The 27,562-nt window shown below is 58.2% G+C and overlaps 8 protein-coding genes across 8 annotated transcripts; 2 read left to right on the top strand and 6 right to left on the bottom strand.

Moving 5' to 3' along the window:
• Positions 1–456: 456 nt before the first annotated feature.
• M421DRAFT_423047 (uncharacterized protein) lies at positions 457–3,496 on the bottom strand. Its single transcript, XM_033593343.1, has 2 exons — positions 2,850–3,496; positions 457–2,803 (listed from the first exon to the last, which is right to left on the bottom strand). Exons 1-2 carry the CDS (start codon positions 3,035–3,037, stop codon positions 898–900), a joined length of 2,094 nt encoding a protein of 697 aa, XP_033446293.1. The 5' UTR covers positions 3,038–3,496; the 3' UTR covers positions 457–897.
• Positions 3,497–5,741: 2,245 nt separating this feature from the next.
• M421DRAFT_7270 (uncharacterized protein) lies at positions 5,742–6,301 on the top strand (the record flags this gene model as incomplete). Its single annotated transcript, XM_033596907.1, has 2 exons — positions 5,742–5,946; positions 6,024–6,301. 2 exons carry the CDS (start codon positions 5,742–5,744, stop codon positions 6,299–6,301), a joined length of 483 nt encoding a protein of 160 aa, XP_033446292.1.
• Positions 6,302–6,582: 281 nt separating this feature from the next.
• On the bottom strand, positions 6,583–8,451 carry M421DRAFT_423044 (thiolase-like protein). The gene is made up of 3 exons (XM_033593342.1): positions 8,108–8,451; positions 7,619–8,058; positions 6,583–7,554 (listed from the first exon to the last, which is right to left on the bottom strand). The coding sequence occupies exons 1-3, from the start codon at positions 8,156–8,158 to the stop codon at positions 6,672–6,674; spliced, it is 1,374 nt and encodes a 457-aa protein (XP_033446291.1). The 5' UTR covers positions 8,159–8,451; the 3' UTR covers positions 6,583–6,671.
• A 476-nt stretch (positions 8,452–8,927) lies between these two features.
• M421DRAFT_423043 (MFS general substrate transporter) lies at positions 8,928–12,300 on the bottom strand. The gene has a single exon (XM_033593341.1). The coding sequence runs from the start codon at positions 11,896–11,898 to the stop codon at positions 9,118–9,120; it is 2,781 nt and encodes a 926-aa protein (XP_033446290.1). The 5' UTR covers positions 11,899–12,300; the 3' UTR covers positions 8,928–9,117.
• A 2,108-nt stretch (positions 12,301–14,408) lies between these two features.
• On the top strand, positions 14,409–14,972 carry M421DRAFT_7267 (uncharacterized protein; the record flags this gene model as incomplete). Its single annotated transcript, XM_033596901.1, has 2 exons — positions 14,409–14,671; positions 14,744–14,972. The coding sequence occupies 2 exons, from the start codon at positions 14,409–14,411 to the stop codon at positions 14,970–14,972; spliced, it is 492 nt and encodes a 163-aa protein (XP_033446289.1).
• Positions 14,973–15,370: 398 nt separating this feature from the next.
• Positions 15,371–15,673, bottom strand: M421DRAFT_7266 (uncharacterized protein; the record flags this gene model as incomplete). Its single annotated transcript, XM_033596898.1, has 1 exon — positions 15,371–15,673. The coding sequence occupies one exon, from the start codon at positions 15,671–15,673 to the stop codon at positions 15,371–15,373; it is 303 nt and encodes a 100-aa protein (XP_033446288.1).
• Positions 15,674–16,214: 541 nt separating this feature from the next.
• M421DRAFT_68418 (E3 ubiquitin-protein ligase NEDD4) lies at positions 16,215–19,390 on the bottom strand (the record flags this gene model as incomplete). The annotated part of the gene is made up of 7 exons (XM_033596514.1): positions 16,215–16,314; positions 16,649–17,044; positions 17,091–18,747; positions 18,798–18,931; positions 18,979–19,084; positions 19,265–19,303; positions 19,354–19,390. The coding sequence occupies 7 exons, from the start codon at positions 19,388–19,390 to the stop codon at positions 16,215–16,217; spliced, it is 2,469 nt and encodes an 822-aa protein (XP_033446287.1).
• A 1,061-nt stretch (positions 19,391–20,451) lies between these two features.
• M421DRAFT_68511 (uncharacterized protein) lies at positions 20,452–26,574 on the bottom strand (the record flags this gene model as incomplete). Its single annotated transcript, XM_033596525.1, has 10 exons — positions 20,452–20,729; positions 20,786–21,966; positions 22,232–22,521; positions 23,124–23,455; positions 23,517–25,758; positions 25,808–25,825; positions 25,876–25,923; positions 25,970–26,161; positions 26,211–26,333; positions 26,386–26,574. The coding sequence occupies 10 exons, from the start codon at positions 26,572–26,574 to the stop codon at positions 20,452–20,454; spliced, it is 4,893 nt and encodes a 1,630-aa protein (XP_033446286.1).
• Positions 26,575–27,562: the final 988 nt, after the last annotated feature.

Genomic DNA, 27,562 nt, shown 5'->3' with positions numbered 1-27,562 from the left:
GATAGTTGAATCAGGATCACTGATCGGTCGTTTCCCCTGTTCATATGCGTACAACCCTATCAATTGAGATCATATTCCTCTAAGCCCCTCGTGTCTTCTCTCCCCACTACTACATTGTCCTTACTAAGGTCCCCGGAGACATGGCAGACTACCGCAGAGACAGCTCCCCAAACCTTCCATCTCTCCTCTCGAGTAGTACATCCACGATAACCGCAGCGAACCAAAAATATCCGCTCCACATCTTGGTAGCGAAAGCGCCCTTCCCCGAGAAGGCAAAAGAATAGCCATCCAACCGTGCATGGTAGGACACGCTGCGATACGGCCTGTCATCGCGAGCCTGCTCAAGGGAGCCGGCTCGGGGAGAGACAAACAGGGTCAGCAACACTGCTCAACCGCATGGGACGACTGGGATGAGGCATATACAGCAGGAACCCGGAAGGAGATGTGCATTTGATACGAGCAATGACTTGAAGCAGAGAGCAAAAGGTTCGCTGGGGTTTCAACAGTATATCCATCTCGATTTCTCTATATGTCACATACAAGATCTCCTCCATCTCCATGTCCACGTCTCCTCCTATATCCACTCCCTCCGAAATGTATGTTATCTGCTTAGAAATAGAAATTAGACATTGTAAACGCCGCCCTTGCCGCTAATCGCTTTAAAAAAGGCCCTATGTACACTACTTGGGCGCACTGAATCTCAGAAGTTGAGGATCCAAGGAGAAGAGGCGACGGACCGTGGGTCCAGAAGGTAGAAAGCCAGAAGAGAACGCTATCTATGCCATAGTCGTCGTAGGCGATGTCGATGAGCTTTTGAAGTGATCAAGGGCAGCTCAGCCAGTGAGCTGGAATGTGCTGAAATTGTCGTCAAAGGCGTATGCATGGATCGCAGTGAGACTATGCCTTCGTCACCAAACTCATCTGCGGTCGCAGCTGGTCCATGATGTCGTCTCTAGTGGTGACGACCTCCTTCGGTATCCGGCTGACGCGGTTGGCGCCGCTGCGGATAGCGTACTGTGCGTTATTGGACATGCCGGAGCGGTTGGAGCGGATCGAGCCCGCTGGCGAGCCGGGGCGGGAAGGCGCACCTTCGTTGCGGAACTTTGGTGGCGGTGCAAAGTCGAGCGCTGTGAAAGTGCCAGACTTGCGGAGCAGATGGGGACTTGGCATTACAGCGAGGTCGTCATAAGAGGTGGCAAGAGGTGTGTGCGGGCGGACAGCAGGACTGAATGGCCTGGGTGTGCCGAGCGGGCTGTCAGGGCGCAAGCCGTTCTGTCGGTCACGGTATGTGACTGGGGGCGCGAAGTCGGCGGCGTCAAAGACCATCGAGTTCTCTGTCAGCTTTCCAGGTGTGGGCAGCGATGTGAGTATGGTTGGCGGCGGCAGAGGCTTCCTGGGTGCATGCGCTGGCAGACGGCCGCTCATGGAAGTCATGTTGCGTGGAGGGTACTGAGATGATGCCATGGAACCGTTAGACATGTGGGGGCTGCTGCCGCCGACAGTGCCACTGCGGAACCTAGGAGGCGCACGTGGGGGAGGTGTCATAGCTCGGCGGACAATGGGCTCAGCAAAGGGTGCGTTGGGCTGTGCTGCAACGAAACCCTTTGCTTGCGAATCGTAGACGGCGCCATCAAGATACTCGGAGGTGTAGTCCTCGTAGTAGTCGGTGTACTGGTGTCCACCGGCGGGCTCAGGCTTGGAGTCGTCAAAGTATTCCTTATAGAAGGATCGAATGCGGTTGGCACGGTCCTCGGGGTTCTCTTCAGGGTCATCGTGCATGGGGGGCATGGGGCGCAAGCTCATGGACAAACGGTTGTTCTGGCCGTTCTCGTAGATGCTCAGTCTAGCCCCGGCCGAAGGCTGAGGACGCAGAGGCGCGGGTGCAACAGGTGTAGGGGCTTCATGGATGGTCGGCGGAGTCTGGCGGGGCGAGGGAGGTGTGACCTGGAAGGCATCGCCGTAGCTCGACGTGCTGACAATGCTCTGAGAAGGACCGTGCGAGACGACAGCCTGCTGGGACTGAATGCGAGGAGGGAAGCTGGCGGCTTGCTCGACTGGTGACTTGTTGACTGACTTACTCTTGACGTCGGCGTCTGGAATCATGATCTTGGGGACATCGGTCGCAGGCTTGAAGGCAGCATATTGTTGCGTGATCGCCGGTCGACCGGTGCTCTTGGCTTCAGGGGATGCGGCACGCGGTGGGGGTGCAGGGAAGTTATCATTTGCACGGGGGTTCAATGGGCTGAGCGGTGTGCCTGTTGGGTCAGGGAACTGGACGGGCGACCGTGTGCCGTCAGGAGAAAGTGATTCGCCGCGGAGAGGATTGGACGTGGACATGCGCTGGGCATTTTGCAGAAGGCCAGAGGTAAGGCCGTCGGCGTTCTTTCCTCTTGTTCCAGCGCTTGACGATGTGTACAGGGAGCCGTTGTCTTTTCCGTATGCGCGACTTGAGCTGCGGACGCTGGCAGCATCGGTCAGGAAGGTGACCGGGCGGTATGGGTCGTGCGGGTCGTGGTTTGAGCGCGAGAGCGAATGGAATGACTCGCGAGAGCCGTGCAGGCCAACAGGCAGAATGTATGGGCTTCCGTGTTCCAGGGAGAGGGCGCGGGCGTGGGTGCCGTTTACTTCCTTCTCAATGTCGGAGACAGTCATCTCAGGTCTCTTCTTCCCGCCGACCCGGCCGCCCTTGTCTTCGAGGCCGAAGTCCATGGAGCGGTATTTGTCCTTGTCCTCTTCAGCCAGCTTCCGCTGATTCCTGCGGTGCAGGAAGAACAGCACAATCGAGATGCCAGCAACCGGGACACTACACACGATCAGCAAGAACAATGCAGACGTTGCATACAACCTACATGATGGCCAGGGCGATGGCCAGGGTGGGGACCTGTGTGGGCTTTGTGCAGCCGGGCTCGCTGTCGCTGGTGCATGTTGAGGTGCCTCTGGCGACGAGGACTTTGGTGGCCTCCTCGATCATTGTACGACTGGTGGAACCGACGTGGGCTGCCCTCCCCGCAAAGTGGTGCATCTGGCGGTGTTGCATTGTTTCAAGATGTTTCTCCTCCTCCGCCAATCCAGGGTCTGGTCGCAATATATGCGAGGCAGACGCGAGCCACAGGGTGCTACAGGTGGTCGACGTGTTTGCCGGGGGTGCGAGGGTGCGCGGAGCCGTGTAGGGTGGTGTATTAGCAGCGTGAGATCGTGATGCGGTCGTATATGGCCAAGTGAGTGTATGTATGTATGTATGCACGTGTGTATGTGCAGACGTGCGGTGTAGTATGTGCAATAAGCAATCGGTGTCGGTCAAAACAAACGCTGCTGTCTCCGGGCCCAAAAAAAGAGTGACTGGGGTAAGATACGGACTGCGAGCTTCCAAACTCTGGTGGAGGATTACGAACGAGCGGCGCCCACGAAGTGAGGTGAGGGAGGAAGGAAGGCCGGGCGGCAGCAGTAGATGAGGCGCCGCACTTCGCGCGAAGTCCGATACGTCTAGATGACAGGCGCCTCCTATTGGCACATGTGGGTCGTTGCACGGGTCAAGCCTGGCGGGAGTCGTGAATCGCAGCGTCAGCCACCGTGTTTGATCTGTTCGACTGCATTCTTGGGCTATTTACTGTATGACCATCGACCAACAGCCGCCACAATCCCTTTGTTCTGCTCTTTGTCCAGCAGTGTCCACCACCACATCACTCGGCTCCAGCTTCGTATCCCTCCCGAGACATGGCATCCACTGCACATCGCGTCAGCCGTCTGCAAGCCGACCCTCCTGAATAATGACCGAGTGCCTGCTGCGCCGTGGCCGTTGTTTAGAAACAGCGCAGACCCCGTGCGCTTGATGCAGGAACCGGCTTAGCGAGGAAGCCTGCGCGGCGTGATTGGCCGCCAACATAGATTAACGACAGGGTTTTACGGTCCTGCAGGCAAACAGTCAAACCACACGACTGCATCTCGAAGCGCCTTGCCCCTGAGGCTCGTGGCAGCTGCTGTAGCAAGCAACGATAACAGTTCAGCTCAGCTGCTGCTACCGTTCCCTCGACGCAGCACAAATTCTTCAAGTTGCCCGGCGACACTGTCCCCTTAGCCCACCCTGTCAGGCCAAGTGCATTCTTCCCCTATTCCCGCAAAGTGGGCTGCCCTCAGTCCAGAACTCCCGGCCTGCGTGGCTTCATTTCCCGCACCCACCGGGCCACAGCCTCATGGCCCCCATGCCCAGTTGTGCACCTTCCATCGCGGTCCGGTCATCTGAATGCAGCATCCCCGAGCCCGCTTCGGTGGCTGCAGTCTGCACGGCGAGACGTTGGGGCCAAGCATAGGTATCTTGCTGACCAGCTCCTCACAGAGTAGCCTTGCCCAATCGGGTTTAGGACTCACGACATGTCGCAAGTCAGCAGCTTGTGCAGACGGTGATGTGAGGCTTCTCCTTTCTTGTGCCCTGCCAGCGAGATGCTCGCACAAAGGAACCTCATGCAATTAGGTACCGAGGGCAAGCAGGGACAATACGAGCTCTCCATGCCTGCAGTCGTTGGGACACGTCGTTCTTTATCGATTCGTCGTCTGCTGGTGTTGGGATACGACAGGGTAGCCTTGCACATGATATTGCGCTCAGCAAGACCCCAAGGAAGAGCAAATCTCGTTGACGGCCGCCGATCGACAAGGACCCCCCTTCATCAAACCCGCAAATTACCGCCATTTCTCCAAGATTCTCTGAAGAGCCTGCGGTCCCAACAATGGCGAAAGTGATGGCATCGATGCTAGATGTTTGTTCCGTGGACATTTGCTTGATGCATGTCTAATAGTCTCGCTGACTACACGTGCTGACTGGGAATGTCTGGCGGGCACAACCAGCCTTCCATGTTTCTACATACCATGTCGATAGTGTGTCAGTAGAACGCGATGTACGCGTACGGCGCATCGTACCTGTGCAGCCGGCCATGCTCGAGGTCCAGGGATGTGGTACACATCGTGGCACCGAGACTGATGACATGATTCAGCAATGCTGGAGCTGATTGTCGCCGAGATTCCAATCACTCTCGAACAAATGGGAACTTGGCTCACGTCTACTCAAATTCACCCTGCATTTGTGCTGTATCATACTCCGTCTACGCCAGCCTGGACAGGCAATGTTGTACTTTGATGATCGGACGTGTTTAGAATCGATACGGATCCTCGTGTGCTGAGCACGAGCATGTTTGCCTGTCAGGGGAACAATGATAATGCCATGTACCAAACACCGCAACCAGCTCGTGCGACGATTAATGAGCGGTCGAGGACACCTCCCAGATCAAGGAGCAGCTGAGCTGGCGGCGAGTACAAGACCGAGTATGTCAGTTCTGGACTATCCGTGTGACTTGAAATGAGACACAAGACGAGTTATCTCTTGTTTCAAAACCGTCGTGATCGAAACGTGGAGTGCAAGCCACAGAACGCGGAAGCGGCCACGGAATGACGCACCGTTAGCCGCGTCCACAGCGGTCTACAGACAAATCACCATCGTCCACAAAGACGTGCAGCACACGACACTCCACCTCACGGCCTCACCCAATCGCCTCACGCGGGCAAGTCGCCTTTCACGACCACACCAGGATTCCCAAATACTCGACGCCGTCTCCATCGAGCTCACAAAACTTTCCCGACTTCGCAACCCTCCCGTCCCGCATCTCAACCAGGGTCCAATCCCAAGTCGCCCTCAACCCTTCCTCAATCACACCCGCTCTTCGCTCCCCTTTCTCCCAGACGGACAACTCACCATGTCAAACGTACCCTCACGCACCGCAACGCCGTCGCGCGACACAGGCAGCCACACAATCCAGCAAACGCGGCCAAACCCTGTTCTACGTCTCTCAGCGCCGTCAGGTGTCCTGCGCCTGCGCGCCGCGCCCGAGGAGCGACGACACATCCAGTGGGCGGAGGATGTAGTGGACAACGAGGGAATGGGAAAGAAAAGCAGCAAAGGTGCGTCCAACTCAACTGCGCGTGGAAGCGCGTCGCCATGCAGACAATTCGGAGGCGACAAGGCTGACATGGACCAGTATGCTGCATATACCACGCGCCCCGCGAAGCCGGCGAGTCCAGCGACGAGTCCTCCTCGGACAGCTCCAGCTCGGACGACTCAGACAGCGAGCCGGACAACAGCACTGCCCGCCCGAGCAAGAGCAACAAGCGCGGGAGAAAGCCTGAGCACGCGCACGACCACGATGACTGCGCGCACGACCATGGCGCAGGCGAGGGCAGCGGCGAGCCGAAGAGGAAGCCGAAGAGAGCACCGAGCCCAAATGCCTACGAGAAGATTCCCAAGCCCAGGAAGTAGGGGGGTGTGGCCGGGCGGCCTGCCGGGGCACGGTGTGACGTATGACGAATGGAGTCGACTTGAGCTTTCACACGGGTAGCGAGGAGTTTGGGAGCAGTGTTTAACTCGACATGGCTGCATCGCATGATAGCTATACGGAACGAAGTGGACTTGGTGCTAGATCTTAGACTCATCAAGACATACAAGGAAAGTACACTTCAGCTCACTGATTGGAGACCTCCATGCTGCTGTTTGGCTTCCGTGATTGCACTCAAGTCACCGGATCATACGACAAACCGAATCATGTGACAAGCCTATTACATATCAGAGACACTCGGTAAGTAAGAAACATTGTACACTACATCACCGCCTGACACCCACCGGCAGATAACTAAAACCTCGCCTCAACCTTCTGCTCTACATCCTGCAACGCCCACTCGCTCCTCGCCTTCTTACTCCTCACGCTATCAACCTGCGCCTTGGTCCACCCCTTTGCCTGCGTCGCGGGGTTGTATCCCAGCCCTGTAACCTTGCCGACCTCAGCATCGCTCAGATCCGTCGCCGCAGACCCATCAGCGCGCTTGTACACGGTGCACACGACCGCGCCGCCAAGACCAAGGTTGTGCTGCAGCGCCACCTTGGTGTCAGGAACAGACCGGTTGTTCGCCCACCCGCGCAGATGCCACACCAGCTCGGCGCACTGCGCGAGCCCCGTGGCGCCGAGCGGGTGGCCCTTTGAAATCAGCCCGCCAGACGGGTTGATGACGACTTGCCCGCCGTACGTGATGCCGCCGGCGCGGATGAGCTCGTGCGCCTTGCCCTTGGGCGCCAGCCCCAGCGCCTCGATCGTCACCATCTCGTTCGCGCTGAAGCAGTCGTGCAGCTCGCACACCTTGACTTCGGCGGGGGACACGTTTGCCTCGGCGAGCGCTTCGCGCGCAGCGAGCTCGCTCATGCCGTAGCCGATGAGGTCGATTGCGCTGCGGTTGAAGAGCGCGGGGGTGTCGGTTGCGAGGCGCTGGCCCGCGATGAGAATGGCTTGGGGCTTGAGCTCTGGGCGCGCGTCGAGGAAGGCCTGCGAGACGAGCACAGTTGCGGCGGCGCCGTCCGAGGTGGGGCAGCACTGCAGTTTTGTGAGGGGCTCGTGGATCATGGTGCTCTTCATGACCTGGTCGAGCGTGTATTCGTCTTGGAACTGCGAGTAGGGGTTTTTCTTGCTGTGGGCGTGGTTGATGCGGGCGATTTCCGCAAAGTCCTTGAGCTCGGAGCCGTATCTGGGCAGTATCATTAGTATGAGTGTGGTCACAAGAAGGGAAGGGTAGGAGTGCAAAGACGTACTTCTCCATGTGCTCGCGTCCCGCGTTACCGAACAACTGCGCAGCACCTGGCGCATTAGTGATGCCCCTGGTCTCCTTCATAATCAGGTTCGTGGTCGCGGTGGGATTCGTCCGGTCCTGGAAGAACGTCTGCAGGGAACCGGGGAACATCTTCTCGAAGCCGACGACGAGCACGCAGTCGGCGGCCCCGTGCGCAATCATGTTGCGCCCCATGTACAACCCCGTGCTGCCCGTGGAGCAGTTGTTGTTGACGTTGTACACGGGAATGCCGGTCATGCCGAACTGGTAGAAGACGCGCTGCCCACACGTGCTATCGCCGTAGCAGTAGCAGGCCACGCCCTGGTCGACATCGTCGTAGTTGATGTGGGCGTCGAGCATGGCCTTGACGCCGGCTTCGAAGCCCAGCTCCGGGTAGTCGACTTTACCGCGAGGCTTGATGAACTATTGGTCGAGTCAGTCGATGCTCAGGGCCGGTAGTGTGTTGTCTTGCCTTGGTCATGCCCACGCCGAGGACGTACACGGGTTGCTTCTGGCCGACCATGTTGGCGGATGATGTGAGGTGCGGGTGAAGTGAGTAGGCGTGTCAGGGAACAAGATGCTGAATGCAGACACTCAAGGATGGCAAGTAATACAACAAAAGCGCTGAATTAATGGAGCAAGAACACAGCGCGATCAGCACTATAAAGCTCTCCGTCGTCGTGTTAAAGCCGAGTCGCGCCCCCAGGATTCAGAATCGCGGGGATGCCGAGGCTAACTCGCCCTTGCCGAAGCACGAGCAGCCGTTCTGCGACAGCCTTGCGTTGCACAGGCAGAGACTTGATCGACTGGACGAAGAATTGCCTAGGTCGAACTGCAAGTCAGTTGATGCCGAACGGCATGATTGTCTTCAAGTGTCGATCCACCGAGAGCCTCGCAAGCTGGTTACTGACAGCCGAAACTCTAGTCAGTCACCGCAAACCGCCGTCATTGGCTGCGAGGGTGAAATTCACGTGAAAGCAAGGCTCGTTGCTACTGTAGAGTCTGAAATAACCAGACTGTGCTACTGCAAGGTTTTGGTAGCCAAACTTTGATGAACAAGGGTTTCCAGCCTAACTATCGGCTGAAGCCGTGCAGTAGCTCAGCCCGGTTATCCCACTCTACGGGTAGTTACGTGCTCGCATCGCCTACTGCATATAGATGTAGACGCTCACAACCTCATATAGGAATGTGCGTCCAACCTATCCTAGTGGACGATGATAACACCGAAGCAGACACCAAGACTGGTGGGAACCAGTAACGGCCGGAGTTATGAGTTAAATATATCTGTTATTGATGAGTTAAGTATATCTGTTATTGATGAGTTAAATATATCTGTTACTGATTCCGGTCACAGTGAGATACAATGCAGAGTCGCTCAAGCGAAAACTAGTAGTATACAATGCACAGCCTGTGCATGAAGAGCAGCCCGTGGTATCTCCCGTAACGCCATAACCCCTAACGCAAAGCAATCGTAATCGTAAATCATGCGCGCACACCGCGCGGAGTTGGTGCGTTGCTGCTCGAGTTGCTGCTGCTACTGTCTGAGCTCTCTATCGACAATGCTTGCGATTCTCTTCGCTCTGGTGCGATGTCGAGGCTGCCGGGGATTGGCGCGAGGCCCTCGGGCCAGCTGCACCGCTCCCTGTGCTCGATCGAAGGCATGTGGTCCTTCTCGCGGTTGCCGAAGCTCAGTCGATTCTTTACTTTGCTCCATCTTCGTGGCTTGGCATCGCCCATGCACTCGCGTCGCTTCTCCTCCGCTTCGGACTCACGCCGTGTCTGCTCGTCTCGGCGCGGATCGGATAGTTGTCTTGTGACGGGCAGGGAATTGAGCCAGATCGGGTAGAGCGCGCCAACGGAGTAGGTAGCCACAATGACGCAGAAAGCATAGCGTGCATCATGAATTTTGAGCGCGGCGAACGCCATCGGTGGGATGAGGGCGCCGCCACCGATTGCGGCTGTGATGAGTACCGAAGCGTCTTTGGTGTGCTTTCCCATGCCCCGGATGCCCTGGGCGAATATCTGTGGGAATAGGGGGCCTTCGAAGAACATAATCATGACCAGCATAGCAGCGCCGGTGGACCCTGTGGTGTTCATTGCTGCGGCACAGAAAGCGATAGCGCCCAGGTAGAAAACCAGCAGACTGAACCGTGGCTTGACCCAAATGTCGATGAAGGCGGCCAAAAAGCGGGAGACGGCGAATGCGGTATGGCCGACCGCTTGATGATTGACGGCGTTTACTGACGGCCTCACCAGTGCAAGGTACTCAGAGTAAGAAGTCGATGTCGACTCTTGTCCACCTACATAGCACAATTGAGAGAAGACTGCAAATCCAAGACTAATCCAGATGACCCTGACAGGCCATGGACCAATCTTGATAGTCGTGTCCCTAGGAACGGGCAAGCGTCTACTGGCCGCCTCGAGCTCCTCATTGGTAGCTTCTGGTAGCGGCACATAGAAGTACAGCACGGCGAGTGCAATGCTGAAGAATGAGATGCCGAGATATGTCCATTGGACATCAATCAAGCTGGAAGCATTGGCAGTGAAGAGAACCTTCTTGGCAAGTAGGGGTGAGACGATGGTGCCGACTGCTTGTATACCCTGTGACAGGTTCAATCGCACTTCGGCAAACTCAGGCGGCCCGCAGAGAGCAATGAAAGGGTTTGCGGCAAGCTCCAAGGTCGACAAGCCAGCTCCAACGATGAAATTCGATACTAAGAAGGCCGGAAAGTTAGTGAGGACAGCAGAAGGCCAGAACACCAGGGCTCCACAGGCGTACACGACGAGTCCGACTATGTAGCAGACCTTGAAACCCCAGACTTGGAAGACGATGCGGCCAAAGGTCAGGGGCCCTACGAAATAGCCGATATAATAAGCACTGTGCTGACCGACGGTCTGCCAGTCGCTCATGTTGGCAATCTCCTGGAAACGCGAATTGAGTACATCCAGGAAACCGTAAGCGAAGCCCCATATGAAGAAGAGGATGGTGACCATTAACACTGGATAGACAGATTCGCGATTGCTCCTCAATGTAATGTTCTTCTTCTGGCCGGTGTCGACGAAATCGAAGAATGTCATCGACCGACGTCGTGTGCTGCGCGCGGTTGGTGCTATGGTGACCGCGGTGGAAGTGCGATTCATTCGCGGGAGTTCGTCCATGCCGGGGGATGTGAGGAAATCCATCATGTCCAAGGTTTCATCGTTGCCTCGTAGTGCGGATAGGGACGGTGGAGGCTTGGTCAGGGGCGAGTCTGGTGGTGTTTCCTGATCAGACCGACGACATGATACTTCGACGATATCTGGATGAAATTGCGCTTCATCGCTCGCGGCAGTTCCAGAGTTGCCGCGCGATGTCGTATGGTCGATGACCCAGCTGGGGAGGAAGCGTCGGACCAGAGGCTTCATCGCAGGCACGCAGCCACACATGATGCCCAAATTGATCTCGACGGTGCTCCACATGAACGAGAGCGAGGCGTACCACGAGAAGTCGCTCGTGTTCCTCTGGTTTGTACCGCTTTCAGCGCGATCCGCTTGCGCCGCCACAAGGGTGGCTCGTTGCGCGTCTTGTAGGTAGGCAATACGGACGACATCGACAACGGCCACGAAGATACCAAATCCAAAGGTGATGACCAGGATGATCTTCTGCTTCTTTGGCAGTCGCATGCTAGTGAGAATCGGCATAGGGAGAAACAATATGGCGAGGTCGGTGATGATGTTCAGGGGCGCAGACGAGAGATAGATGGTGACAATGTTGGTGCAGTGCGCGCTCGCAGGTACAGGTGAGGCCCATGCTGCACTGACCGGTCGGCACTGGACGATGTTGAGGATAGTCAGGGCCAATCCGCCGGCGTTGACAACGACGAGCGTCGAGATAGTCGCCCATCGAAAGATCTTCTGCGTCTCCGAGAGGCTGAGGTAGAAGAGCAAGATCGAAGTCTTGGTTGCCATCAGTGCTGGGTTGTAGAGAACCGAGAAGGCGTATGAAGACTGCTGCATCGACTCCAGAAAGTTGTCTGGAATGTGGTCCTGGTGTTGTCCGAGTCCTTTGGTGGTGCCGAAGATGATGGAGAACGATGCGCCGAATGCCAACACCCATGCCATGATCATGGTGTAATCGTCCCACCCCGACTTCTTCACAACGAAGAATCTTGACATCAGCCGCAGGACGACAAAGACGGAGCAAAGGACCAGCGTCGCAGCTGAGGTAGCCCTCACTGCCGGTCCCCGTGACGGATAGTCATCGCGGGAGACAGGGGTATCCATCTGTGCGCGGGTGGTGTTGTGCCCATCCACTGGTTAGACTGTTTCTGCCAAGTACAAAGCTCTTCAACGTGTATTCTGCTATCGTGGCCGCGGACGTCGTGGAATCGCAAATTCAGGCCACAGCATGTTCAGTCACCAGTGTTGATGTGATTAGCGGGCGGGCGCGACGGGGCGTTTGACGTGCGCGTGGCTGAGCAGTGACGGCGGACGACAGTGTGAGTGCAAGATTATGGGGTTGCGCGAAGAGGGAAGGGACGCTGTGGTAAAGGGCCTGATGACCCCACAAATACCGCAGTGTTCAGCTGCAGGCTGGCGAGTAAAAGGTGGAGAGAAAGACATGTTGCGGCGGAGCAGTCAGTAGCGATATGGACCAGATTTGGGCTGGCGTGCAAACCAAATGTGGTCATTGGCAGCAGGTTGGCAGTGAACGATGTGGAGGTGGCGCCATTCCGTCATGTATTGGCAGAGCGGGATGAGGACTCGGCTGAAGAACGGCCGGTCACGGAGGCGAAATCTCAGTCAATAACTCGGTATGAATTGGGCCGCGCCAGTGTCCGAGTCATCGCGCCATGCCCTGAGACTCGATATTGTTCTTTGATGTCTTGGGCTGAGCGCGTTGCAGATGCCCTTTGCTGTCGTGATGCAATCAGAGCCTTCTGCAGCTCAACACCACCATCACCAAGCGAAGCCCCGAGCAAAGAGCCGCTCAGTCCAGCTTCCCCAGAGTCTGCGCTTTGACCCTTTGTCTTGTCCTCGCTCAACGCGGCTAGGCGCTCGTGTACACGACAGCCAAGTGCGCGTCTCGGTAGTACCGATTCTGCCCAATAATCTGGCCCGCATTCTGGGGAAAATGCAAACGATAGCGGCAGTCGAACGTCGCTCGGTGCTGGTCCAATGAGCGCTAATGACCAACGGAGTGGGCACCCAAGAAGTCATGTGTAGCACGGCACGGGACAGCCTCACGTGTGCGAAGGCGAGGCTGACTCGAGACCAGGGCGCGTGTAGACGGATATCGAGTCCGCAAGTCGACGCTGCGCCCGTCTCGCCACATCTGCTTGCAAGAGGCACACTCGAGTGCCGCTGAAAGTGACCCAACTGACGTTTCTCGTGACAAGCCGGGAATTCGGCATGTGAGCGGTAGTGATCGACCTGAAAACCAGCTTTAGCTCGTATCGCAAAAACGCATAGCCACGTTTACCCTGCACCTGCCTGTCAGACGGGAGGTTGCAGCAGCCCGTGGTGAATTCATTGTGTGACAAAAGGATTGATCAAGGCGACACAGAGAGCCTCAAGCGAGACAGCTTCAATCGATTGGGACATGAACGCTGAGCAACAAGTGCTTGTTTCTAACGACGACAACAACATCCGTGCACTTGACGGTGGACAGTGACATGCCGGGAGCTGATCAGAAGTGGCAGTTGTTGTCGATCCATGCAGAAGCTCCAAGCAGTTCTTGCAAGTTTCTGTCTACGAGGTATTCTGGGACGAGCATGGCGGCAAGTTGACAGCACTCAGCGGGAGACAGACACCTACCTCTTGCTCAACAATTCCGCTAGTAGTGTGTCCGTGACAGCGAGTAACACTGTCAGCACGCAGCCAGTCTCCAACGGGCGTCCAATCGGTATCGTATCGTTCTCAGCCGACAAAGAGTCGCTTCTCACGCTTCTTGCTATCGACCAGAGCATCATCACAACAAAGGAAAGCACTCGGCAATCTCACGACCATCTACCTGCAACAGCACCAGCTTCAATTGCCTATGCCCAAACGGTAAATCAGCATTCGTTGCGCAGGGCAATTCAAACTCTCAATTTGCCCCTTGCGCACATCGCCCCATGCACCAATCACAGAGCCTCTCCATCACACCCGGAAACAATCCCCGCCTATCACATCCACTCCTTTTGATTCACAACCTCCCGCCGGCACATCGTGACATGTTCCAAGCCCTGAAGACCCTCACGACCCGACCCGGCCGCGGCAACATGGCATGCCATGCGCGTCCCAGCTGCGCAGCCACGCACCGTCTGCAATGCCAGCCCCCAACCGACCTCGTTCGAGGCAGATGGCTGTCCAGAAAGCTCTCCGACGGGGACCTCGTTGAACCCAATGCATCCCCGCCTAAATTTAGGGGGCATCTCGGGTGCACCACGCCCCGTTAAGCAGCCAGCTCCACAAGGCTTCACCACAAGGGGGCAAGCGAGTGCCAGATTGGCCATGGTGCAGCGGCGCTTGGAGACGGCAGAGGCGCGTGCAACGCTTTCAATGTTTACTCTGGGCTTGGCTCAACAATGGACCCTGCCCGTGGCACCAGCACTGGGGGAAGAAGGGATGAGTATATGACCGCGCGAGCCTCCCTTTTCGCCTTGCGAGCATTCGACTCCTCTTCGTCTCCACACGTCGTCCGTACTCTTCTTAATCAATCCCATCACTCGCTTTGGGACTCATTGTGACTTAGCCACACACATATACATATAACATTTTTTAATTCCACCACCCTTAGACGACCTGAAATCATGCGCAGCACACTGTTCCTCGCCGGCGCCGCGGCCCTGGCTAGCACCGCGCTTGCCGCCGACTGCGCGGCGCAGAACATTGTCGACGCCTGCGTCGCCGGGTACCAGACCCGCATCGAGGCGTGCCAGAAGAACGGCAACGACTGGATCTGCCTGTGCGACGTGTACACGGACGTGTACACGTGCTACAACAACTGCCCGGACAGCGCCGACCGCGCCCCGGTCGAGAACACAAAGATCAGCTACTGCACCGCTGCCGAGCCGTGAGTTCACCCAGCCCCGTCGTCGAGCTCTTGTCGTGTATCCTTCTCCGTCCCCGTACTGACGTCGTCCAGTCTCCGCGCCGCAGCCTCAGCATCAATGGCCAGCGTCGCCTCAGTCGCAAAGACGGCGACCACGGCCGCGCCCACGAGCGCGAGCGCGTCCGCCACAGGCTCCAGCACAGCAACAGGCAGCGCCGCATCCGCGTCGGCGTCGGCATTCGCCACGGGCGCTGCGAGCGCGCTGACCACACCGGCTGGCGCGGCTGTCATTGCGCTGTTCGCTGCTGCAGGGCTTTTCTAGACGGTAGTTGGGGACGGAGTGGGGGACCTTGATGTGTTGGTATTGCGGGGGGATGTAGTTTCTGTTCTTGGCGAGAGGAAGGGTGGATGTCGATGTCGATGTCGATGTTGATGTCGATGTCGATGTTGATGTTGATGTCGATGTTGATGTCGATGTCAATGTCGATGTTGATGTTGATGTCAATGTCGATAATACTCCCAATCCAGAATCCAGAAGACTCCATCTCCAGTCCAGTCTCCATCGCCACATTGTGATACCCTCGAATCTCCCACTCAATTCGAACCCCCAACCTCCCTCCCCGTGGCTCCGTCCAGTGCAGTGCAGTGCAGTGCAGTCCGGTCCGGTCCAGTCCGGTCCAGTCCGGTCCAGTCCGGTCCAGTCCGGTCCGGTCCGGCAGTTCAGCGCCGCCGCCGCAACCCAAGCACAGCCTTGACGCGATCCAAAACCGTCGGCTCGGCCTTGACGCGGTCGGGCGCGGTGTGGCGGAACACGAACTCAGCCGCGTCGGCGTGCGTGTCCGTTGGGACGCGCGCGTAGTACCGCCTCGTTGGCTGGGCGGTTGGAGAGTCGAGGGGGTGCTCTGAGGTCTGGTGGGCGGTTGGGGGGTGTGTGTGGTTCGCTGTGGAGAGGGTGTGGTTCGCCGTGGAGAGGGTGTGGTTCGCCGTGGAGAGGGTGTGGTTCGCTGTGGAGAGGGCGGGCATCTCTTTTGTAGAGGGGAGAGGGTTGGAAGGGATGGGGATGGGGAGGGGGAGGGGGTTTGGGGATGTGGTGCGAGGGGCTGTGGATGGATTGATGGATGTGCTATGATACGGCTCGATTTTTTTAGAGAATGGATGGATGGAGAGGACGGATAAAAAAGACGAATGAAGGAAGCTGTGCCATGTCCTTTTTGTACCGGGAGTTCAGGCGCGAAAGTCGGATGGTCCACTGGAAAAGTAGTCACGCTGTGGTCAGTGCACAGAGCCGCTGCGGCCGCGTACCTCATCCACGTCAGACAGGCATCGCCGCCGGCATTTCTGTCAGCATCCAATGTGCGTCCGAGCATGCGCGTCCGGTGGATCTTTCAATCATTCAATTGCGTGCGCTCAATAAGAGCGCTATCCTAAGAACACGCGATCCCAACGCCAAACCCGTCTCGCATCCGCGACGTCGATGCTCATGCCAAGGGAGGAAGAATATGTATGGCGTGCCGGAGCTCTCTGTCGCTCCTCGTTTTATACACGGATGCTCTCGCAGCCCCGTCTACTCCTGTCCGAAACCAACAGTCTCCTCGACGGCAATCGTGAGCTTCTGGTTGAGCGCCTCAAAGGTCTTGTAACCGGGCAGGTCAAGACGGTTGAAACTGAACCAGGTCAGTACTCGAATACAAGACGCGAGGGTGGAAAGACGCGAGGGTGGAAAGACGCGAGGGTGGAAAGACGCGAGGGTGGAAAGACGTGAGGGTGGAAAGAGGTGAGGGTGGAAAGAGGTGAGGGTGGAAAGAGGTGAGGGTGGAAAGACATGAGGGTGGAAAGACGTGGAGGGGGAAAGAGGTGAGGGTGGAAAGACATGAGGGGGGAAAGAGGTGAGGGTGGAAAGACGCGGAGGGTGGAAAGATATGAGGGTGTAAAGAAATGAGGGTGTAAAGAGGTAAGGGAAAAAAGACAAAAGGAAAAAAGACATAAAGGGGGACGTACCATGTGTGCGACTTGGGCAGCTGGTTGGGCTCTCCAGCCTTTTCAATCGTAAACCTCCTGGGCCCGTCCGAACCCTGCAGGTCCTTGAAGCCGTTGACGGGGATGCGCGAGGTACCGGTGGCGAACTGCAGCAGACGCGACTTTTGCTCAGCGTCCCAGCCGCGAATGCACTTCCAGAAGTTCTGGATGACCTCGTCGTTCTCCGTGTACCCGCGGTAGTCGGTGTGCTTCTTCCAGTCCTCGACGTCAATGTCAGCGATGCCGCCAATGAGCAGCTCCAGCTCGCGCTCGTCAAACACATTGACCAGATCCGGGGGAATGAGCTCGTGGAACCCGCTGAGGAAGGCGCTGAACTGCTCCTCGACTCGTTTCTGGATGCGCCATTCTGTAATCAATCTGCAAGGGTCAGCATTCGAGCGCCGTGCAGCGGCAGGGTACTCACTCGACGTATTCGTGCTTGTTCTCGTTTGTGACGTCAATGTCGTCGCCGCCCGGCTTCAGCTCGATGCTGACAGTCTCGCCAAACCTCTCGTCGTCGGTCGCAAAAGTGAGCTCGAGCGCGTCGGTGATGTCGTTGTTCAACATCCATTCCAGGTTGCGGTGGAAGTCGGCGTCGACACCCTCCATGTCCTGCAGCGCGACCTTCTTCCGGAGGATCATCTTGTAGAAGGCGCCGATGAAGAAGGCATCCAGGAAGCGACGGTGGAAAATGGCCAGGCCAACAACACGTCCGATGAACTTGAAGTAGTTCAGGTGCTCCGGGTTGATGCCGGAGTGGGGGTTGATCTGCAGCGTGTAGTTGTCGTGCGCCGAGTATTCAAACAGGCAGTAAAAGGGGTTGAACATCTCGTGGGAGAGCAGGAAGAAGAATTCACGGGACAGACCTCCGTAGTCCAGGCCGTCCTCTCCGTCAAACTTGATCATCAGACGCTTCTTCAGGTCCGCAGCGGATTGGCGCATAATCTCGTGGTACGAGTCCTCAAAAATGTGCGTTCGCCGGACCTTGACGTGGCACTGCCCGCTCACGATGCGCAGCGCGGGCTGCGAACGGAAGTAGATGAGCTTGCGGCGGAAATCACGCTTGTACTGCGGTACGTTCTGGTCCAGGGAGGACGGCAATCGCGGGTCGTCCCAGGTGGTGGTCTTGGTGTTGTGGTCGACAAAGTACACCCGTGCCGTGTTGGTGAGGCGCATTTCCCATCCGGACGGCAGCGGCCCGAGCTGGGAGACGGGCTGCTGCTGGATGGTGCTTCCGTTGGCCGCCTGGCCGCCGTACATGCGAATGTACTGCTGTCGGCGGGGGTCGACCCAGGTGGTTGTGCGGGTGTTGTGGTCGACAAAGTACGGCCGTCCCTCGGGCGTGTGTCGCTGCTCCCAGCCCGACGGCAGCTCGCCTGTCCCGGCGGTGGTGGCGCCCGTGGCCATCATGCTCGCAGCGTTGGCGGCACCCGCGCCGGCGCTGGGAGGCGAAGGCTGGCGCTCGGCGAGCGTGGGAGAGTTGGCGCCGGTGCGGTCCTCGGGCAGCATGCGGTTCTGGTGGCGGACACGCTCCTGCTGCGTCGACGCGGCCACGGCATTGCGGTTGTCCGTCTCGTTGAAGCCCGCACCGGGCCGAATCCAGGTCGTCTGCCTCGTGTTGTGATCGACGTAGTAGGTGCGGCCCAAGTGGTCCTCGCGGCGCTCCCAGCCGTTGGGCAGCCTCCCCTGTGCATCTTCAAAGGCACTGTACCCGGGGTTCTGGCTCTGCCCGGCGGCGGGCGCGCCGTTGGTCGAGGCGGGCGGCGCCGTCGTGGGCGGGCCGGCGGGGCCCCCCGCTGGGCCGGGCCGCTGCGCCGACGGCTGCGTCGTCGACGGCGGTCGCTGGCCCGTCGACGACGGGCGCTGGCCGGGGTACGCGTTGGGGTTGAGCGACTGCGCCGACTGGTGCGGGGTCGAGGCGGCGCCGTTGGCCGAGGGGTGGGCCGGGGGCGCGGGGCGGGACGCTGCAGCGCCGGGCTGGTTGCTGATGGGCGCCTGCAGGTTCGTGGAGAGGTTCAGAATCAGCTTGCCGTGCACGACCATGTTGTCGTTGGACTTCTTCAGGTCGCGGGTCAGCATTTCTGGACACGTCAGCGCGTCTTCTCCGGGCAGGCTGCTGGCGAGCGCGTACCGTCGCCGCCCGCATCGAGGTCGATGACAGAGCCGATGCGGACGTTGATGACGCCGAGGAAGCCCTGGTCCTTCTTCTTGAACTTCTTCTGGTCGAAGATTTGCACGGCGAGCATGCTCTCCTCGTTCACGCGCCTGCGGCAGGGGTCAGCGTCGGCGGCAGGCGGGGGCGGGCAACGTACATGTCGAAGCTCTCATTCCAGTAGGGGTTCAGCGTCTTCTTGATGACGCTCGTGGTGCGCGTCTGCTCGCCATTGACCGTGGCCACGGCGAAGGGGTCCGGGAAGCCTGCATTGCGTCAGTCGGCGGCACCGCGGGTCAGTCGGCGGGCAGGCGGGCGGGCAGCCAGAGAGACAGGCAGGGAGAGACAGCCAGAGAGAGACAGCCAGAGAGACAGGCAGAGAGACAGGCAGAGAGAGAGGCAGAGAGAGAGGCAGAGAGACAGGCAGAGGCAGCGAGGGCACGCACGGAAGACATCGCGCTTGTAGAGGCCGTCGGCGGCGATGACTGCAGGCTGTCAGCTTTGCCGTGTCCGCTGGAGGTCGCGGCGCACGCACTGGTGATGCGCAGGTTGGCCTGGCCGGCTCCGTCCATGATGGCGCGCGGGCAGACGGCGGCTGCTCGTCGATGCGGTGGTCGGGTGCTCGTCGATGCGGGTGGCCGAGTGCTCGTCGATGCTGGTGGCCGGGTGCTCTGTGCGACGAAGAGCCGCTGTGCGGGTCGGCGATCAGCGCAGGTCTCGTCGGCGGGCGAGGGTTGCTGGAGGAGGGAGAACGGTAGTGGCTGAGCACGCGCGGTTCGGACTGAGCAGGGCGCCGCCACCGCTGTGCCACGGGCAGGACGCTGACGGCCGTCGCGCTTGGGGGCATCGTTTTCCTTGGCAGCTGGCAGCTGGCAGCTGGCAGCCAGCTGCCCCGCCCGAGTCAGCCTCTCGTCGTCTCGCAGCACGTCCTGCGGCTTCGAGACTGGCCGTGAGGCCGGCGAGAATCCAGCTGGAACGTGGTGGGCGCCCTGCTGGACCTCGCCCAGCCGACATTCGTCTTGTCGCCCTCTCGCCCTCGACGTGCGCTTCTGCGGCCTTGTGCAGCGCCAAACACACTGCAAACGCGTCGTCAAACGCCCAGAAGTAAACAGTGGCGTCTGCTGCGCGCGCATCCGTCTCAACACGAGAGCGTGATTCACACATGAGGCTCGACCAAGACTGCCCAGCAGCCCGACGCCTGCGCAGTGAGACTGAGCCACCCGGCCAAGAACAAGGCTTCAAAGGCTCTTTTGTGGACTCGAGTCTGCATGCACTGTATGCCGTGCGGTGAATGGTCTTGGGCGTGGGTCTGAATGGTCTTGGGCGTGGGTCTACATGGTCTACATGGTCTACGTGGTCTACATGGTCTACATGGTCTACATGCAGGTCTACATGGTCTACATGCAGATCTACATGCAGGTCTACATGCACTTCTCCAGTCTAAGACCTGGGGTTGCGGCACCATCCCATCTCCTCGTGCATCTCCTCGTGCATCTCCTCGTGCATCTCCTTGTGCATCTCCTCGCACCTCCTCCCCCACATCCTCCCCCACATCCACTCCTAGTCCAGGAAAGAGCTCGCAATCCATCCCCACAGGAAAAGAATTCACAGTCCATCCCCACATCCAACCCCCCTACTCCCTGAACGAGTTTGCAACACCAACGCTCCGCATCCCCAGCCCAGCTCTGACCCTCAGCCACGACTCGTAAGCGCCGAGCTTGACCTCGACCCTGAAATGCCGGCTCCACGCAAACAGCCACGCGAGCAGGTTGCCCGGCCAGAGAAGACTGCCGCGTCGACTGATGCTCTCCACACTCTCCTCGTACACGGTGCGGCTGGCGTAGCGCGCGAGGATGAGAAAGGTGCGCAGCGGGCCCTGCTTGGTGTGCAGCCCTTCGTCGAGGCTGCGCGCTGTTCGCTGTCAGCTGAAATGTCGCGTGGTCAGGGTGGGGTGGAGTAGCACTCACTCAGATCGTTCGTCTTGAGGATGAGCAGGATGACCCGCGGCACCTGGCCGAGCAGCTGGATCAGGTTCTCCAGCAGCCCGTCACCGAGCGCGTCGCCAATGACCTTCTTCTCCTCGCTGGTCCTGCTGCTCGCCACCCCGCCGCTGCCGTGCTTCTGCGTGAGCACCGTGTAGTCGCGCCCCGTGATGGCAGACGCGAACAGCGGGAAGTGCTCCTCCCCGATCCCCGCCGTCTCGAACGCGTACCGCCGCATGCCCGCCTCGTCGCCGTCCAGCACCGCGAGCCACAGCTTCGCGTACCCGCGCCGCAGCGCCATGGGGATGTCGCGGTACAGCCCGTGGTCGTACAGGACCACGTCAAAGTTGCGCCCCCACGCGCGCGGGTTGTGCCGGACCGCAATGTTGCCGCCGTGCGGGTCGCAGTGCAGCGGCGCGTCCTTGCCGAAGATCATCTCGTTGAAGATGCGCGCCAGCGCCGCGCTGACCTCGTCGCGGTCGATTCCGTGCGAGTCGAGGTACTGCAGGTCGTCTGGCCGCGCGCCCGAGATGAAGTCCATGACCAGGATCCTGCGCTTCGCCCACATGACCTGCGGGATCACGACGGGGCTGCTGGGCACGTGCGAGAAGTACGCCCGCGCCCGCGTCGCGTTGCGGCCCTCGAGGGCAAAGTCCAGCTCCTGCGGCAGACTGGCCTGCATCTCCTCGCTCAGCCACGTGAGGTCGTACTCGGGGAACCAGCGCTTGAGCGTGCGGAAGGTGAAGCTGGTGAGGGCGAGGTCGAGCTTGGCCCACTCGTCGAGCGCCGGGTGCTGCACCTTGACCGCGACCTTTTGGCCGTCGACCGTGACGGCGCGGTGGACTTGGGCCAGGCTCGCCGCGCCGATGGGGGTTTCGTCAAACGACGAGAAGTAGGCGCTGAGCGGGCGGCCCGTGTCTTTGAGCACCATGTCCTCGATTGACGAAAAGGACGAGACGGGGCATTGGTCCTGCAGCGGGATGAACGTGTCGCACCACTCGTTGGGCAGCAGGTAGTTCATCGAGCTGAGGTGCTGGCCCAGCTTGATGAAGATGGAGCCGTTGCGCTCGAGCGTGCCGAGCGTGCGTTTGGCGCAGCGCAGATGGCATGCTTTGAGCTGCTCGTCGTAGTCGGCGTCGGCCGAGCGTTTGAGCGTGCTGCGGTAGCTGGACGGTCGTCAGTCACTGGGCGGGCGAGCAGCGTAAATAACAAGCAGCGTAAATAACAAGCAGCGTTAACAAGCACCGCAAATAACAAGCACCGTGAATAACAAGCACCGTAAATAACAAGCACCGTAAATAACAAGCACCGTTGACAACAAGCACCGTAAATAACAAGCACCGTTGACAACAAGCACCGTAAATGACAAGCACCGTAAATGACAAGCACCGTAAATAACAAGCACCGTAAATAACAAGCACAGTAACTCACTCCATGATATTCAACGCCAGCGTCCGCGCAACCCGCCCCGTCCTCTGCGCCGCCCCGGCCGCATGCCTCGCATCCTCGTTGACGGCGACCAGCAGTGCAGCGAGCCCGATGCCCGCGCCGACGACAAGCAGTCCGCGCCTCCTGCGCCCGTTCCTGGAATTCTTGGACGGCGGCTGTGGGGGCGTCGTGGCCGTTGTGCTCGCGGTGATTCTGCCCGTGCGGGCTCGACTCGCGGGGAGAGCAGCGGTGCCGGTGGTGAGTCGGCGCGCCGTGGAAGCGAAGCCAGTGCGCTGCGCGAGCGCACACGAGCGGCACGTCCACTGTGGGAGCGGGCGGGCTCGGGGCGCGCCGCGGAGGGTCGTGGAGAGGAGAGACGCAGACATTACGCGGGCATTGTATAGTTGGAGAGCGGAGAGCGGAGAACGGAGAGCGGAGAGCGGAGAGCGGAGGAGACAGGGCGCTGGAACGCTCGACTGGAAAGACAAGATTGGCGCACGATGGTGATGTCGTAGAGCCGGCGTTTTCGAGTCGAGCCGCTATCACGCTTCGGGATGTGATGCCGCGGATGTGGCGCACGACGTGCATGCTCGCATGCCTTTCACGCGGACCGATGGTTCACATTGGGATTGAGGCTTCGACACCAGTCCACCATGTATTAATGCATGTGTGCGTCGACTTGATGCGCCCAGTCTACCCTAGTAATGCCCTCGAAAACAATGACCGCCTTCCTCTAACATGCAAGTTTTGTCTCATCCCGCGTGACATGCTGCTTTTGCTCCTCCTCCGGATCCTCTTTCCTTGTCAATTCGTCTCCATGATTCAGGCTCCAGGCGTGTGAATCCTTCCTGACCATGTAGTCCTACATATCCACCGTCTCGTTAAAACACAGCACGCCATTGCCCCGCAGAAACCCATCCACCCCATCCGGCGTGCGATACCTCCGGGGCTGCGCAACCTGCAGCCCAACCCCGTTGTCCGCCACGCTGTCTGTGATGTCGCTGACCAGCACCAACCCCGCAGTCTTGATGCTCTCGATGAGCGCCGGCGCCAGGTCGAGCAGCCGGGAGCTGCAGATGAGGCCCATGAAGTTATTGTCCCGTGCGATCTGCACCGCTTCTTTGACCGAGATGGTGGTCCGCCCTGAGGACTGCACGGCGTGCCGGCCGGCGGCGGCCGAGGCCGTCGAGTCGTCCGCGCCGAGCTCGTTGCAGAGGAAGACGGGGTCTGTTACATGTGTTAGCCAGTGATCACGGGCTCCGAGTTTCAGAATCGCTCGTGTACGTACAGTTTGGCTGCTTCCAGTTGATCACGGTGCAGATGTCCTGGTTGAACGAGGTAAACACTACGCTGCGCAGTGTGCCATCAATCTCGCCTGCGCCTTGCTCTCTAAGCGCGCGCGCATGCCCGAACACGACCGAGAGGATCCTGTCGGCGAATTCGTTCATGTCGTGCGTGGGTCCTAGCCTGAGGCGCTCTTCGTCCACTCTTGACGGGAACAGCACGTGCAATTCGACGTGGATGTGAGCTGGAAGCAACGACAGTGCCTCGTTCAGTGTGATGAAGGACGATGCGAGCGCCTGGTAGATATGCGACATGTCGTTCGAGGTGGCGTTCTTCAGGCTCGAGAGCTGCGTTGCCGTCGTTGCGCTTTGCTGCGCGCCTATGGCTGCGAGTTGTGCGTATGTGAGGATGTTGACTGGCACCTCGAGACCAGCATGGTTGATCTTCCATCTCGGGTACAGCACCGGAATGCCGTCGGCAGTAAGTTGCACAAAAAGACGAACGTACTCTCCGGACAAGCTCGAGCCAGTGATTAGGGTGTGAGGCTGGTTATCGTCTTGACTTGTAGCTTTCCAGTAGGTGGCGAAGTGTGTGATTTCGAGCGGTATGCCGTGGAAGGGCTTGACGACCTGGAAGTCAAAGGCGATCTGGCCGATGGCGCGTAGCCGCGGGTCGAAAAGCTCTAGATGCCATCTCCCTGCGCTCTTCGACCGTTCTGTAAAGACCTTGCGCGATGCCACACTACGGGCAATGACCTTCGAGCCGATGGTGGGATACACGTCGAAGTCAATAGAGAAAGCTTCCAGGTTCTCAATCTGGAACGAGATGACCTTGAACTCGTCCTGGACCGGTAGCAGTATGTTCCTAGGTATGAGATCCGAGCTCTTGGACGATATTGTGAGTCTTGCCGCTGGGTACTTCTGATCGTTGTAGAACCGAATAGCATCTTTCCCAACCTTCTCGAAGCTGATCACCACGAACGTTTTCGTATCGAGGAAGTTGTGACCATACCTGCGGAACGGTATTATAGGCGGCGGAAGGATGAACTCGGGAATACCATCTGGATCGCCGAGATCCATTTCCATCGGCCCTGGCGCCGTGCTCGACATCGGCTGCAGCGTGTTTATCCGCGGCGACACCTGGTTTTGTGTCTTCAAGCCCACTCCACGGCCCACCTGAGCAAGCAATTTCATGCACTCGAGGTGTCCTTCCCACGTGGCATAGTACATGGCAGACAGGCTCTTCTCATCGACAACATCGACATCAACCCGACACTCAAGAAGTGTTTCCAGGCACTCCACATGCCCTTCGCTTGCTGCATGGAACAGCGGGGTCCACTGGTAGAGTTTGTCTGGTTGATCGAGGTCAGCGCCATACTTCTGAAGCAGAAGCAGCATCTGTGGTGTTTTCCCGGATCGAGCTACCAGATGCTGAGGGTACAAGCCTTCCGCGTCTGGAAGCATCTCCGCTGACCTTTGGAGGAGGAGCTCCATGATCTCCAGCGAGGCGTACTGGCAGCAGAGATTCAGCGGAATATGCTCGCCTGGTCCGATGCGGCTCATATCGGCGCCTCTCGCCAGGAGTATCTGCACGCACGGTAGTTGCGAGCGCACGATCGCGTGAATAAGGGGTGTGAAGCTGTCCTGGTCGCGAAAGTTCACTGTGTCTGGTGCGGCGTCGATCAAGGCCTGGACTAGCTCGACATAACCATGCATCGAAGCGTAGTGTAACGGTATCCGTCCGTACACATCTGTTGCGTGTGGTGAGACGTTACTCGAAAGTCCAAGCCGCACGATTTCCAGTCGTCCACTGATGGCAGCCTTATGTAGGCAGTTGCGCTCATTGATTTCATCCTCTTGCTCCAGATTGACTTGATTCGAGTCGAGCACGATCTTCAAGGCTTCTTCTGGCGCCTCTGCAACCGTGCTGAGAAAAGCGCGCGAGATGTGCTCTCTGGCATCGGGAAGATTTGATAGCCGCGTGAGACATTCTTGAATTTTCGAGGTGTTCGAGATATTGATTGCCTGAATGAACTGGTTATCGAGCTCGAGGTTCGCTTCGATCAGAGGTTCGAATATCCTAGGCTCTGCGGTCGGTTGCGGTGCTTGCACTCCTTCACCCTCTGCCCATCCAGAGAAGTCAAGAAGCGCTTGTGTCGCTTGGTCAGAGAGAGTGCTGATGACTTCGCGGTTGAAGCATGGCTGGACTTCGACTGCTCTTGAAAGGTAGAGCTGCTTTTCCCGCGACTACAACTGGTCAGCAACACAGATCAATGTGTTAAGCACGACATCATACCTTTGATGTTTTGTCCCACTGTGAACGTTAGCTGAGATTCAGACGTTTGGAGCAAAAGGAATGCGAACCTTCTTCAGAATCTTTGAGAACGCAGTCTCGTTCACTTCTACAAATTGCTAGTATCGGTTAGCTCCATAGCCAAAAAGTTCAAAGACCAATCACCTCGAGCTTGTTGAGATCTGTGCTAAACTGCTTTAGACCTTCTTCGAGCGCAATGTACCGTGAAGACGTCTTGGACACTGACTGCGGATGCTGCTGCATGACCCTCTTCTTGTCCAGGAGCGTGGCTAGTCGCAGACGAAGCTCTGCTTCCTTCTGGAGGTAGAATTTGTTGACCTTCTCCAGTTCTCGTTCCTGATACTATGAGCAAGATTTCAAGCTGGAAGACACAGCATATGCATACCACTCGAAAGAAAAATGTGGCCTTGTTGGCCTGCAGAGAGGTCTGCGGATCTAGGGTTTCATGGCCATAACTGCTCTCGCCTAGTGGAGGAATCACCGGCGTGCTACTGAGCTTCTTTATGAGCTGCAGACACATCAGCACACATACTAGACTTGGCCTCCGGGGTCGAATTCACCTTCTTCAGAGCCTTGTAGTCGACAAAACTCGCAGCGTACTCCGGAATCTCCAGCTGCCGCTTCTGGATATGCTTGCCGAACTTCCTAGAAAAGCGAGCCGAGTCAGTAGTCTCATCTTTCGAGGCCAAGCTGGTGCTCGATGCAGTCTTCTTCACAACGCCACGGGGGCGCAGCTGAAGGGTCTCCATACGAGGGGCACGACATACATGTTGGTGACGGACTGAGATAATGGAGCAGCGGTGCTTCCGGAGCCTCAACGGCGATGCGCGAGTACTGCACAAGCGAGTAAATCCTGGTTATGGGTCTGCGTGCAGATCTGCCCATACAGGGGGAGTAACGAGCAAACGTGTGAGGAAACGGGTGTCGGCAGACGCCCATGCGGCAGCGCGGACGGATAAAGGCAAAGAACTCGCGGTGAGCACGGCGAGGCCCCTGGGGCGCCTTATAGACGGCGGTCGTGCTGTGTTGGTAGAAGTTTCAAGAAGTGAAGTCACTCCAAGCTTGCAGCAGGGTGCCGCCTTAGCAGTAGTCGGACGGCGCGCTGCAGATGCAAAGGCTCGCGTGGTGCTGGTGGCACCTGGACTAGCGGGATATGAGCGCTCAGCGAATGGGGGGCCAGGCGCTGCTAAAATGCCGATGGTACATTATAAGAGGGCCACGAGGTTGTGCACGCTGGCCGCTGAGATGCTTTTCACACAGTCATTGAACGGTTGCTGCAGACGGCCAATGAGAGCGCGCGCTGGGACCCCGTGCGTGGTGAGAGCTGCCAGACTGAGCCAAAGCGATCGTTCGACAGAAGGAATCCACCGGCAGGGACAGGGGTCCTGCTTGTATGGTTCGGCTGGCTCGAAGCGAAGCTGCTGCAGTACAAATGTATAGGTGAGACCGACCTGTGGTCCTTTCGGAGACGTCGATTTCTTCACCTGCCCTGGAGCACTCTTCTAAGCGATTACATAATGCGACCTGCTCAAAGGAGCATCGCCAAGACTGAAAGTGGAACTGCAGCCGGCGCAATGTTGTCTCATAAATTAAGCTCTCTGGAGATAGTTAACTCACAACGCTCGCTACTTTAGGGTGTATCAGCACTTGCCTATGCAGAGGGTTAGCAGAGCGTCTAAGGTTAATCTATTACGATTTTGCAGGCATTTTAATAAGCTATCTTAGTAGTTATAGACA

Source organism: Didymella exigua (assembly GCF_010094145.1).
Source record: "Didymella exigua CBS 183.55 unplaced genomic scaffold M421scaffold_24, whole genome shotgun sequence".
Taxonomy (NCBI): Eukaryota; Fungi; Ascomycota; class Dothideomycetes; order Pleosporales; family Didymellaceae; genus Didymella; species Didymella exigua.
This window is presented reverse-complemented; position numbering and strand designations above follow the sequence as displayed.